The sequence below is a fragment of the Diospyros lotus genome, chromosome 6, assembly GCF_014633365.1.
Source record: "Diospyros lotus cultivar Yz01 chromosome 6, ASM1463336v1, whole genome shotgun sequence".
In the NCBI taxonomy this organism is placed as follows: Eukaryota; Viridiplantae; Streptophyta; class Magnoliopsida; order Ericales; family Ebenaceae; genus Diospyros; species Diospyros lotus.
Genome location: NC_068343.1, coordinates 9,092,396 through 9,105,716, shown reverse-complemented (window position 1 = coordinate 9,105,716; position 13,321 = coordinate 9,092,396). Strand labels below are relative to the sequence as shown.

The 13,321-nt window shown below is 40.1% G+C and overlaps 1 protein-coding gene across 3 annotated transcripts in view; it reads right to left on the bottom strand.

Annotated features, from left to right (window-relative positions):
• LOC127803915 (uncharacterized) overlaps positions 1–13,321 on the bottom strand; it is a 32,977-nt gene extending 19,656 nt beyond the window's left edge. For all 3 annotated transcript variants that reach the window (XR_008023610.1, XM_052340538.1, XM_052340537.1), the window contains exons 1-3: positions 12,773–13,321; positions 12,629–12,697; positions 12,362–12,469 (exon numbers count right to left, since the gene is read on the bottom strand). Coding sequence is in view for 2 of the 3 variants with exons in the window: in XM_052340538.1 (XP_052196498.1) it covers positions 12,362–12,469; positions 12,629–12,697; positions 12,773–13,171 (576 nt within the window). In the remaining variant the exon portion in view is untranslated. The remainder of the gene's footprint in view (positions 1–12,361; positions 12,470–12,628; positions 12,698–12,772) is intronic.

The window sequence follows — 13,321 nt, the reverse complement described above, 5'->3', positions numbered from 1 at the left end:
TTAGAGATTATCGCCTATTATTCTATAAATAAGACATGGGTCTAGGCTTAGGTTATGTTGCTCATTTTCTCACAAGGAAGTTTAGAAGAGAAAAGGCTGTGTGTTCAAGAAATAGTCTTTGTAATCTTGGAGAAACTTGTAATCGTGAGGGCAAGTTTGTACTGCTATCATTCTGAATTAAAGAGGCTGCCATCGGGAGGCTTTAAGAGGCTGCATGTAGGGTTGTCCTAAGGGCAATCCGAACCAGGATAAACTGCTTGTGTTCTTCTTGTGGTTTGGTTTATTCTTCTGTCATTTACATTCTGTTTTCTTTATCATTTTCTATTGTTTCTGTTATCGTTGGAATCTGAGTGTGCGTGCTAGGGTGAGGCAGTGAAATCCTATCAAGAAATCTAATTCTAAGTGCTCCTAAGTTGACATGCATTGCACAATAATTGTAATTCTCTTTCCCTTTTCTGTTATAGGGCTTTGTCCTTAGCTATAGGCAGTTATGCTATTTGTTGTACTACGCATGGGTGCATGTGCAAGGTTGTTAAGCTATATCTAAGCCACAGCTAAGAATAAGAGGATTATGTTTGAATTGATATTGAATTCTCTCAAATTTTCTCTGATTTCTCCCTCCCCTGCTGCTAATTTCTCTCCCCCTCTATGTTCTTCTGTAACTCTCCCTCATTTCTATCCATTATCTCCCCCCCAATTCTGTTCAATTTTCCCTCCAATCATTATGTTCTTGATTGTAAATCCCTCGGATTCTTCTGATTTCCAATCCTAACTGTGAAACTAGGGAGCACTAGAATAGCAATTTAGACAGATTTGAACTTACTTGCACACACACAGATTACATGAATTCACCCCTCAACTCAAGATATAATAAGAACAGAGAGTATAAGATCAGAAACAGATTTAAAACAATAAGAAAAGTAATGCAAACCACACAAGAACATTGGTTTATCCTAGTTCAGATCATTCCTTGAAATGATCCTACATCCAGCCTTTGAATCTCTCTAAGAGCAACTTTCTTTATTAGGAATCAATCAGTACAATCTTGGTCTTTCTTGAGATTACAAAGGACTACCAATTCTCTAGCCTTTCCTCTCAATAACAGAATTGCACTCACTCATAACATGCCTCAAATGACTAACCCTGCCCTCTTATTTATAGACTAAAGGGCGGACAACCCTACACAAATAACCGGGTTTATATATTATCAGTTTTAACCCCCTGTTAAGATTAGGAGCACTAGGATTCTCTCAATTCAATGCCAATCTCTCTCACTCTTAGTCGAAACCAGAAACAACAACAAAAATAATAAACTGAAATGCAAGAACAGAATTTAAATGAGATAGAAACAACCAAACCACACAAGTGAACACACGCAAGTTATCCTGGTTCGGATTGCTTGAAAGCAACCCTACATTTAGCCTCTTCGATCCAAGAGTAATCCATTAAAATGAACGAAACTAGTACACAAGAGCCCCTCTCACACATACACACGAGTACAGTCAATCTTGGAGATTACAAAGTCTATCTTTCTTCTAGCTTTTCTCTCACACACTGCACTCGCACACATCAGAATGAATGATCGCCCCAAACAGCTGCCCTATGTCTTTTATTTATAGACATTTTGGGCGGATGTTACAAGGGAAATAAAAGACTACACATTTTCTATTATAACCCCCATACATAAGTACAAAAGTATACTTAGAATATTCTGCGACTTGATACTATGGGCTTCACTGGTTTCTTCTAGAGCTTAAACTTGATGCAAACTACAACAAATCTTCACCATTTGCAAGAGTGTAGCCTAATCTTCACTCTTGTGAATCTATTCTCCACTTGGACTTGCATAATACATGATCATTCACAAAGATAAACATGTAAAAGCCTCAAACAGTTATGTAACTTAGACATAGGTATCGTTTTAGTGAACATATTTGCAACATTTTCTTCTCCTACTACCTTTATCAAATCTATTTTCTTTCTTACAAGTACTTCTCTGATAAAGTGATACCTAACATCAATATGTTTAGTTCTCTCATAGTGTGGTTGATTTTTAGCCGAGTGCATAGCACGTTGGCTATCACACTTTAAGATTGCCTTAACATTTCCCCCTAGGAGTTTCACTTACTAAACCTCTCAACCATAGGCCCTCCTTTATAACTTCTGTAACCGCTATATACTCAGCCTCAGTGGTTAAGAGAGCCACTACCAATTGCAAATTTGTTTTCCAACTTATGGTAGCATTCCATAACTTAAATACATACCCAGTAGATGACCTCCTTCTGTCCAGATCTGTTGCATAGTCAACATCAGTGAATCCTAGTATATTAGAATTATCTTTTATACTAGCTTCACCATAAACTAAACCCATGTTTATTGATCCTTTAAGGCATCTAAATATCCACTTAACAACAACCCAATGCTCTTTACCCAGATTAGCCATAAACCTGCTAGCAACACTCATAACATGGGCTAAATCCGACCTAGTACACACCATACAATACATAAGGCTACCTACAGCACTAGAGTAGGGTATCTTGTTCATTTCTCTTATGCTCTCTTCATCACTAGGTGATTGGTTGTGGGATAGCTTAAAATGTTGTGCAAAAGGAGCATTTACCTCCTTTGCATTATGCATTTGAAATCTCTTAATCAATTTCCCTAGGTATGCCTAAAATCTTCCTAGCTTCCCCTAGCTCTTTCATCTCAAAAGCTGAATTTATTTGCAGTTTTAACCTATGAATTTCCTCATCTGATTGACTAGCAATCAGCATGTCATCCACATAAAGAAGGAGATAGATAGAGATTTTAGATGAAATATGCTTAACATAGACACAACAATCAAATGCACTTCTTTTGAAGCCTTGGTTGATCATGAATGTATCAAATTTTCTATACCACTGTCTAGGGGATCGCTTAAGTCCATATAAAGACTTCTTTAGCAAGCATACTTGCTCCTCCTTACTACTAACCCCAAATCCCTTAGATTGATCCATTAGAATATCCTCTTCTAGCTCACCATGAAGAAATGCAGTGGTCACATCAATTTGCTCTAGGCTTAAGTTCAAATGGGCAATCATAGCAAGTAAGATTCTAATCGAGGTATGTCTCACTAACGGTGAGAAAACCTCATTAAAATCCACCCCCAACAACTTTTGTGAATCCCCTTGCTACCAACCTAACTTTATACCTAGGTTTTCGCTCCTTACCTACCCCCTCTTTAATTTTAAAGAGCCACTTACAGCCTACCACCCTTTTTCCTAAGGGTCTATCAACCAAAACCCAAGTTTTATTCTTATTTAGAGAATCCATTTCTGATTTCATGGCATCCAACCATAATTTGGAAACCTTTTATCTCATAGCCTCTTCATATGAAAGAGGTTCATCTCCAGCTGTCTCTTCTACACTTTAACAGTGCATAGGAGACTACATCCGAATACCCATACCTTATAGGAGGTCTAACCTCCCTCCTTTGTCTATCCCTTGCCACATTGTACCTTCCTAAACTAGGGGAACTATCCGAACCTGAAGGTCCAGCACTACCTGAAGGCTGGAATCTCTCAGAACTTGAGGGATCATCACTGCCACTTTGCAAAAAGCTATCTAAGGTAGGGGAATCAGGATCAGCATCATGCTGGTCCATAAACATAGGAAAATCAGCACTGTCAGTGTGCTGGTCTGCTGCCAAATCCACGGGATTATCCATCTCAGCATCCTGGACTTGCTGTTCCATCTCAACAGCCTTGGCTTTTCCTTTCCTATCCTTTTGAAGATCTACCTTCTCATCCTTTTAAGAAAGAATCCTCACTGAAAGTCACATCCCTACTTACCAAAGTCCTTAGCAATCCTTCTTCTAGGGCCCATAACTTATATCCCTTAACCCCGGTTGGATAACCTATAAATAGACACCTTTTGGCTCTAGGCTCCAATTTTAACTGCTTAACATGTGTATAAGCAATGCAGCCAAATACCCTTAGATACTCTAAGCTTGGCTTATGGCCATTCCATACTTCATAGGGTGTTTTAAACCCTATTGCAGCCGAAGCTGACCTATTCATTACATAGAAAGCTGTTGTAACAGATTCTCCCCAAAATGATTTGGATAACCTAACATGGATTAACATGCATCTCACCATTTCTAAAAGGGTCCTATTCATTCTCACAGCTAGGCCATTTCGCATAGGGTTTCCCAGGACAGTTAAATGCCTAAGGATGCCATTTTCTTTACACATTTGGGCAAATTCTTTGTTACAAAACTCAAGTCCATTATCTGTCATAATAACCTTGATTTTCATACCTTTTTTATTCTCTATTAAGATTTTCCAGGTTTTAAATGCTTCAAAAGTTCCATTTTTTTATTTTATTACATATACACAAACCATCCTAGAGAAGTCATCTATGATTGACAAAAAATACCTTGCCCCACCATGTGTTAAAGATTGACCAAGGCCCCACAAATCTGAATGAATATATTCTAGAGGGGCTTTAGATATGCCATTTGCTTTCTTAGGGAATTTTACCTTAGAATAGGCCGATACGTCTCCAGCTTGTGTTTCAATGACGAGTTACGAGTAAGGCAGTCAAGCTACCTGCGCCTATCTGGTCCGATCGTTTAGCGACTCTTTCTAAGAGACGGGAATGTAAATAAAAAACATCCCCTGGGAAAGCCTCACGGCTTGATGGTCGGCGTAACAATAATGACATTTGTCGATATGCCACCGCCTGTTTACTAAGATTATCATATATTATTAATGCATGCAGTCCATTATTGCGGAAATATTCCCCCATGGCACACCCAGAATATGGGCCCAGAAATTGCAGAGGAGCAGGATCCAAAGCGGTGGCTGCTACAAGAATGGAATATCCAAAGCATTCCCTTCTGAAAGAATTTGAACTAATTGTGCCACAGTTGAACGTTTCTGTCCAATCGCTACATAGACACAATACAATATCTCACTCTCAAAGGTGCTCCTTGAGTTCATTTGCTTTTGGTTTAATATGGTATCAATAGCAATAGCTGTTTTTTCAGTTTGTCGATCCCCGATTATTTTGTCTTGAAGCAGTTGTTCAAATTCCTTATGATAAGCAATTGAAACAAGTTCTTGCTAATGGTAAAAAGGGGGCTTGCCAAAAATACATGTCTCACATTGGTCCAAATCTGTTACATTTCCCGCCCCTAGGATACCTTGTTTGGACAGTTCTTTAAGGCCTTGGTCACTTATGTGAGCCATCCTATAGTGCCACAATTTTGTTTGATCATAGGTTTTATTTTCACCTATAGCTGCCTCACCACTTAAAGTGGTTGCTTGCAGCACATATATCCCATTGTGAAGGGCTGCTTTCATGCATATAAGGGCTCCCTTGATACCCTTAAAACTCCACCATGCCCTGTATAGGAATGGCCACTCTTATCCAATTCTCCTAGGGATATCAAGTTCCTTTTTAAATCTGAAACATACCTAACAGATTTTAAAGTCTTTACCAATCCATCATGCATCCTCAATTTTATGTCTCCCATCCCTTTTATAATACACTCGTGGTTGTCCCCTAACATCACCTTTCCACCACCTATATCTTTATAGTTTAAAAAACATTCTTTATGGGATGTCATGTGAAAAGAACAACCTGAGTCTAAAATCCACAAATCCCTATCTTCTAGACAAGATGCAACCAATGCATCTGCACTATCATAATCATACTCACATAGGGATGATGAAATTTTAGAATTTGATTTTTCTTTAAATTCTTTCTTTTTCTTAGGGCAGAATTTCTTAATATGACCCTCTTCATGGCAGTGATAACATTTAATCTGTTTCTTACCATTCTTCAACTTGGACCTAGACTTCCCCCAATACTTAAATTCTCTATTTTCAGTCCTACTTTTAGCAGTTAGGACATCTCCAGCAGTCTTTCCTTCTACTTTCTGTTGCAACTCCTTAGAATTCAATGCACCTATTATATCTTCTAGGGTCAATGTATCCCTATCATGTTTAAGAATATCCACAAAGGTTTCATATGACTTAGGTAAGGAATGTAATAATACAAGGGCTTTATCTTCATCATCATAACTTACATCTATGTTTTCTAAGTCAAGACATAGCTTATTAAAATCATCTATGTGACTTTGAAATTTCTGCCCTTCTTGCATCTTAAAGGTAAAAAAAAATTCATTCAAGAACAGCCTACTAGATAGGGATTTTGTCATATACAAATTCTCTAACCTAAGCCATAATTCAGCCGCGGTTTCCATCTTTGAAACCTCTCTAAGAACTTTGTCTCCTAAACTTAACATTAGGGTATTGTATGCCTTCTAGATAATTTCTTTCTTCTTTTCTTTAGAATAGGCTTCCAGCATCTTTGAATCTCCATCAAGAGCTTCCTCTAATCCTAGATTACCCAACAAAGCTCTCATTTTCATTCTCCAAAGTCCAAAATCATTAGATCCATCGAACTTCTCAATGTCATACTGGGCAGCAGAGGCTGCGGAAGCCATGGCAAGAAAAAATCCTATCGATTTCTAGGGTTTTTGACAATTCTTGTGTTATAATTGGCAGCACTGGCAGTCTTTGTTCCTCTCAAGAAACCAATCAAACACCCCTTACAATCACTCACAATTCACTGGCCAACACATCACAACACAAACAAACAATAAAGAACAGAATTTAAAGAAGAACAAAACAAGAAAGAAAACATTCAAGCCACATGAGAAGACATAATTTTATCTTGGTTCATGCCAATTGACTTGGCACTACATCCAACCTTGAAACCACCACCGAGCAGCCTTCTTTATTGATGAAAACAGTACAGGACTTCCCTCTTTCTCTCTCCCACGATACAAGCTTTCCAAGAATGAATAAGCCTATTCTAATTCACAGCTTTCTCACTCTCTAGCCTCGTGAAAACAGAAAGAGACTATGCGGTACTCTCTCTCTCAGCCCCCCAGCCCTATTTATAGAAAATAGGGTGATATTTCCTAGGGCTGGTTATGATATTTCTGGTTTTGCCCTCCACTAATAACTAATATTACAAAAGAGTCACCCACCTATCAACTAATCCCATAACTGCATACAAATCTGTATATTAACCTATCACTAACTCTAGACAATCTTTAACATCTTGAATGAGTTCCAAGCTCTGATACCAAATCTATTAAGATTAGGAGCACTAGGATTCTCTCAATTCAATGTCAATCTCTCTCACTCTTAGTCGAAACCAGAAACAACAACAAAAATAATAAACTGAAATGCAAGAACATAATTTAAATGAGATAGAAACAATCAAACCACACAAGTGAACACGCGCAAGTTATCCTGGTTCGGATTGCTTGAAAGCAACCCTACATCCAGCCTCTTCGATCCAAGAGTAATCCACTAGAATGAACGAAACTAGTACACAAGAGCCCCTCTCACACATACACACGAGTACGGTCAATCTTGGAGATTACAAAGTCTATCTTTCTTCTAGCTTTTCTCTCACACACTGCACTCGCACACATAAGAATGAATGATCGCCCCAAACGGCTACCCTATGTCTTTTATTTATAGACATTTTGGGCGGATGTTACAAGGGAAATAAAAGACTACACATTTCCTATTATAACCCCCATACATAAGTACATAACTATACTTAGAATATTCTGCGGCTTGATACTATGGGCTTCACTGGTTTCTTCTAGGGCTTAAACTCGATGCAAACTACAACACCCCCCCCCCCCCCCCCAAACTTAAATCAAATTACAATTTGGCGTAAAACCGTCTATCCATACTTAGTTGCTTGACTCATTTGACCGCCTTTACTAATCCTAGGCTTACTTGAGGCAAACTTCTAACACTAACCCTAGGTACACGACAAAGGACTATGGCTAGGTTTAATAATGAATTTTTGTAGCATGTCCTTCACCAGTTTTTCAATTTCAGTCTTTTTAATGAGGGGGGGGGAGGGGGGGGGCGCGGGGAGATAACGATATGAAAGTATATTAACAGGTTTAGTGTTGGGCTTAAGGGAAATGGCTTAGTCAAATGGTCTTTTAGGGGGCAAGGAAACAAGTTCTACAAATAGGTCCTCAAACTCAACTAATAGCATGTTAAGAGAGTTAAGTTCATGTACCTCCCAACTGGTTGAATATGGCTGCTGACAATCAGCATTAACTCACCACATTGTCCCTAATTTCCTTCCGTTTTGTTCGTGACATGTATAGAAAACAATTGTGCCACTTAAGACAACTTACTTTTGAACATCTTTTGTAATTTTCTTCTGGTAAATCATCTTGCATATGTCTGTGTCTAGGCTACCTGCATGGGTCATCTTCCTCTCATCCTTCTCAAAAGTCACTTCCCTTGTGTTGAAATCAAAGCTGATATAGTATCAAATGGTATCATAGCATCGTTTCTCGGCTGTGATTTCAATCTATTCTAGACGGAATTGAGGCAGATATAGTGATATGGGTGAATTGTCTAGGAGCTTCAACAGAACCGATCGGCCAACAATTTCGATCCGATTCCTAAGGAACCAATGACAGATCATCACCAAGCGAGACATCCCTCGGAACTGATTTGAGGCTACTTTGGAGGACAGTTCCGGAGCCGATCGACCTACAGGAAGCGATTGGGTAAGCTGAGCTACAGGTGATCACGGCTTGTGATCTAGAAGAGTTGTTCGATTTTCTTGGAGGTGTCGATAGCAACTTAGGCAGATTTGGAACCAATTGTTTGGAGGTTGAATTGAGCCTATGATCCACAGCCATTGAATCTCGGAATTGATTCTGATGCACGAGGAAGGGAGTGTTGGCTCGGATCTGAAGGAGAAGTAGGGGATTGGCTTGTGGCTAAGACTCCAGTAATCTTGTCCAGAATCGAAGACGAGCAAGCCAGGAGGATTCGCAACTAGAGCGAACGACCAGTACAAGAGATCCGCTGAAGTTGGCGACGCAGACAGCACCAGAGGTGACGCAAGCTGAGGAGCATTCGCTATTGGTGTGGGAGTTCGTCGAAGGTGGTGATGCAGACAACCAGGAGGGTCGCAACTGGAGTGATTGATTGGTGCGTTGCTGGTGTTACCGCTTGATAGGTCGACGATTAGGTTTGGTGACTCTAGTGACCTAGAAGGTGGTTGATGTTTGGAGATATTAATCTCCAACAGTGATTTACGAAGGTGATCCAGCAACAGATTCGGAATGGGCGAGGCAAGATGTTAATGAACAGCAGTGAATTTTAATCAGTCTTGCTTGGAATTGACGTGCGAAGGAAGGTTAGATGGATTCCAGCTTGAATCCGGCAAATTGTGTCGACTCAATCAAAGTCGATCAGCATGTGCAATTGAGGACGAAGCAGAAATTCGATTCCGACACACGAAGATTGAGCATGGGCTGATAGTTAAGGCCGAACGTGGAAGGCAAAGCAAATTCGGGCAAAGCATATTCCAGTGGTGAAGCTGGCAATTAGTGTTCAAATTTTTGCAGGTGTAACAAGAGGTGACTTGATTGTGAAATCTGGTAATCTTGCGAATTGGAAGTGCGAAGCAGATTCCTGTGAACTCCAGCAATTCCGACAAATCTGAGTTAAAGACCAGGGCAATCAATTTTAGTTATTAGAAGTCGAACGACTAATAGCAGTGAATCAGTGAAGAGCGGTATGTATAGAACCCCTATTCCTTGGTCTTCGAAGTGTACTATTCAAGAGACGTCGACCACAGGAAGCGGTGCACACATAAACAAGTGGAGCCTCAACTACAGCAAAAGAGTGCTGCATTTCAGTTGGCCAGAAGCAACAAACAGGGGAAAAGAAGTTTGAGAATGAGATCAACCAATGGGACAAGAGAGCAAGCAGTGGGATACATGATACGAGCAAGGAATTTGGCCTTATGATATGTGAGAAGCTACAAGAGTTTGCGATGATACTTATTAAGAAGTATCATTACAACTTTCAGGTAGGATACTTTGATGATTATCACGGAAGTTTTAACAAGGAGGAATTCCTTGGAGTGGAGCAGCTGAAGGAGGAGACAAGATTACGAACAACCGATTCACTGCCTACGCTAGACTTTGGATAGAAAAAGAAACATTCTGATGGAGGCAGCAATGACCAGAAGGATGGCTGCAATATTGGAGTAATTTTGGTGGTGAAAAGCATAATCTCAAGGAAAATTATATTGATCAGGTTGATAGGGCAGTAGATCAAATGGAGCCCACGAATCTTTTTGAAGGAGAAGTGCATGTAGAGAAATATCTCGATAAATACGGGGAAAAAGAAGCTGCTAGATTACTTGCATGGAATCAAGAGAAACCAACTGAAAATTCAATCAATATTAAGGAAGTTGTTGCTGGAATCAAAGCCAATTTATCAATGGTAACTTAGGATTCAGAACATGAAAGTAGATTGGATGAGGAGATCGGTATAGATCACATTTTACAAGAGCTAGAAGCCGATAAATTGGGTGTTAATCAGTCTATACAACAAATTGGAGATAAGAACAAGAAAAGGCGAAGAAGAAACCAGTGGGTAAAGATGGGCATTGGATAAAGAAGCAACGGCTAGATGGTAATAAGTTTCTTTGGGAACAAGAAACATTTCAAGGAGGGGAAATTGTCATGACCCTTGGGTATTATAGGGGCAAAGCTGTAATTGAGTTACAATTACAGTTAGGGGGTATTATTGTAATATGGTATATTAGTTTGTTAGAGATATTTGGCTGTTTGTTAGGAGTACATGGGTGCTGTTAGAAATTAGTTAAGAAGCTAGCTATGCCTATAAAAAGGCCAATTGTAAGAGGAGATGATTATGTTTTTTAATTGATAAACAAGAACTGATTTCTCTCTAGAATTCTCTTGCATTCTCCCTCTCATTTCTCCCTACTTCCTCCCTAATTCTGTTCAATCTTCCCCTTCATTTTTTCTCTGTTCTTCCCCAAATTCCTTCCAATTCCTTCTAAGACCCTAGCTAAATCCTAGGGTCATGACAACCTGCACTAAATTTTCTTGTCTCAACTTATTAAACTCCTCTACCACATCCATCATGCTCCAATCACCAAATCTTTCACATAATTCCTCCACAAACTTTGCCCATTGGCAGCCATCTCTAATCCAGATTTGATCTTGGAACTAGGTATCCGCACCATCATTGAGATAAGCAGAAGAAAATGTGACTTTTTGTTGATCTAGAAAGTTGTATAACGAAAATATCCTCTCACATCGTCTCACCCACCACCTTGAATTTTGGCAATCAAACAAGGGCTGATTTGTGGCAGCATGTACTTCCTACCTTCTCTCCACCACACTCTCCCCAACCACTGTCGATTCTACCTCAAATTCAAAGGATCCGACAACTCTATGGATCACTCCATTCTTGGGTAGGAGTGGACCCGATCTCTCTCTAGGAGGAAATTCAAGGGGGAGACTTACTTGGGGTAATTTTGAGAACATCAACATGAAGCCATCCAACCTCTTCGCTAACCCATCCATCGAGTTCTCCAACTTCCAATTCATTGTCTCGAATTTCCAATCAAGCGAGAGAATTGCCTCATGATTACTGCTCGATCCAATTTCCAAGGAATTGACCTTAGCTTGCAAATCAGAGATCGTTGAATTGAATTGTTACAGCTAGGATTCGAACTGCTTCATTCTAGTGTAGTCAGCCATGGTGGAATTGAGATCACAGGTGAGATTGCCAGCCTAGGAAGTGCTCTAGTACCAAATTGTCAAATCTTGAGATCTAGCAGTGAATTCTCAACCGATTGGTGAGAATTAGGGCAGAAAATTAGGGGGAATTAGGAAGGAATTGAGAGAGAGAGAAGAACAGAGGGTGCAATTGAGAGAGGGAGAGAAGGATTGAGAGAGAGAGAGAGAGAGTGGGAAACAGAGATATTTCTCAATTAATTCTTCAGTAGTTTTGTATTAGGCTGGATCAGCCTTATATACTGATCTAGGTAGCAGTGGGTTAGCGCCAACAAGGCTGCCAAATTCAAAATCAAGTACAACTGAAGGCAGCTATCTTCTAAGTACAACTGCTAGCTAGCCTCTAAGTACAGCCGTATTGATACTAAAAAGTACAAACAAAACCAACAGCAGGTACATGACACTTATCCCAAATGGAAAGACTAAGGCTTCATTTGGTCATTGAAACATTAAGTGATTCAAGTTTCACGGGTATATATCTACATAGGCATGTTTTCTTTCACTGAAAAAATGCAAGGACCAATTGAACCTTTAGAGAACAGTATTTTTCCTTCATACAGACCAAACGAGAAAAGTAAATGACAATGTCAGCCAATAAGGAGAAGCTTTGAAAGAATTTTCGGGAAACCAATCTAAGTATATAAAACACTTATAATGGTGAAAATAAATTGAACCATTTGTATTTAAAATAACCTGCTTTGTCATCCTAGCTCTGGGATTTGCATCATTGTCATAATTCTTGGAGTCAACATCAATAGTCAAGTCGACCTCCATTTCTGCACTCGTGGGTTTGATTCTAACCTGGAACAAAAATAAAATTCTATTGGTAATTGTCTAAAGTTTCTTGTCCCCACTTTTATCTTGCTTTATCTTCCTTAGTGCAGTCGTCGCGCATTGCCACTAAATAACAAAAGATTATCATCGTAACGAGTTCAAGAAACTAAACAAAAAATTGCACACCTCTTCACATCGTTCATCCAATTCATAGGGGCGCCAACACGGCCTAAGCGGATATTGCAGAACATAAATCTGGAGAAACATATCAAAAGTCACTAACAATGCTTAACATACGGAAAAAAAACCAATTGGAAAACAGTGTTTTACCTGAGTGTTGGCATCGATTTGAGGAGTCAATAAGACGTCAATTTCACGAACAACCCTATCCTCGATACCGTCTTCCTCCATCGGTTCGCCATTAGCCTCCTCGACCTCCGACTTCGCTTCAACATCCACCTTCACGGTACCATCGTCGACGGCCACGGCGGAAGGAAGAGGGGGGCCAAGCTCCGTCTTGGCGGAGACGGAATCAGCCGGCGGCGGTTGGGACTCCAATTCCTCCTCCTTCAGATGAATGGAATCAAGTTCTTTGTCGGCCGATACTGGTTCGGGCTTCAATTTGGGTTTAGGCTGGGGTTTGAGTTTGCAGCCCTTGGGGGCGAATCTGGACGTTCTGGATGGAGCTTGGCTCGGACCATCTAGGTCATCCAGGTCCATGTCCGCCATCGTGAGGTCACGACAAGTAGTAGTGCGGCCGGAAACTACAGGCAGCGGTTAACGACGACGGGAAGAGAGAGTGCCCAGTTCGGCTAACGTGATCGCTCCGTCGCTAAAGGTTTTACTTGATGCGAAGTCTTAAATTGAAGCGGCCTCCAA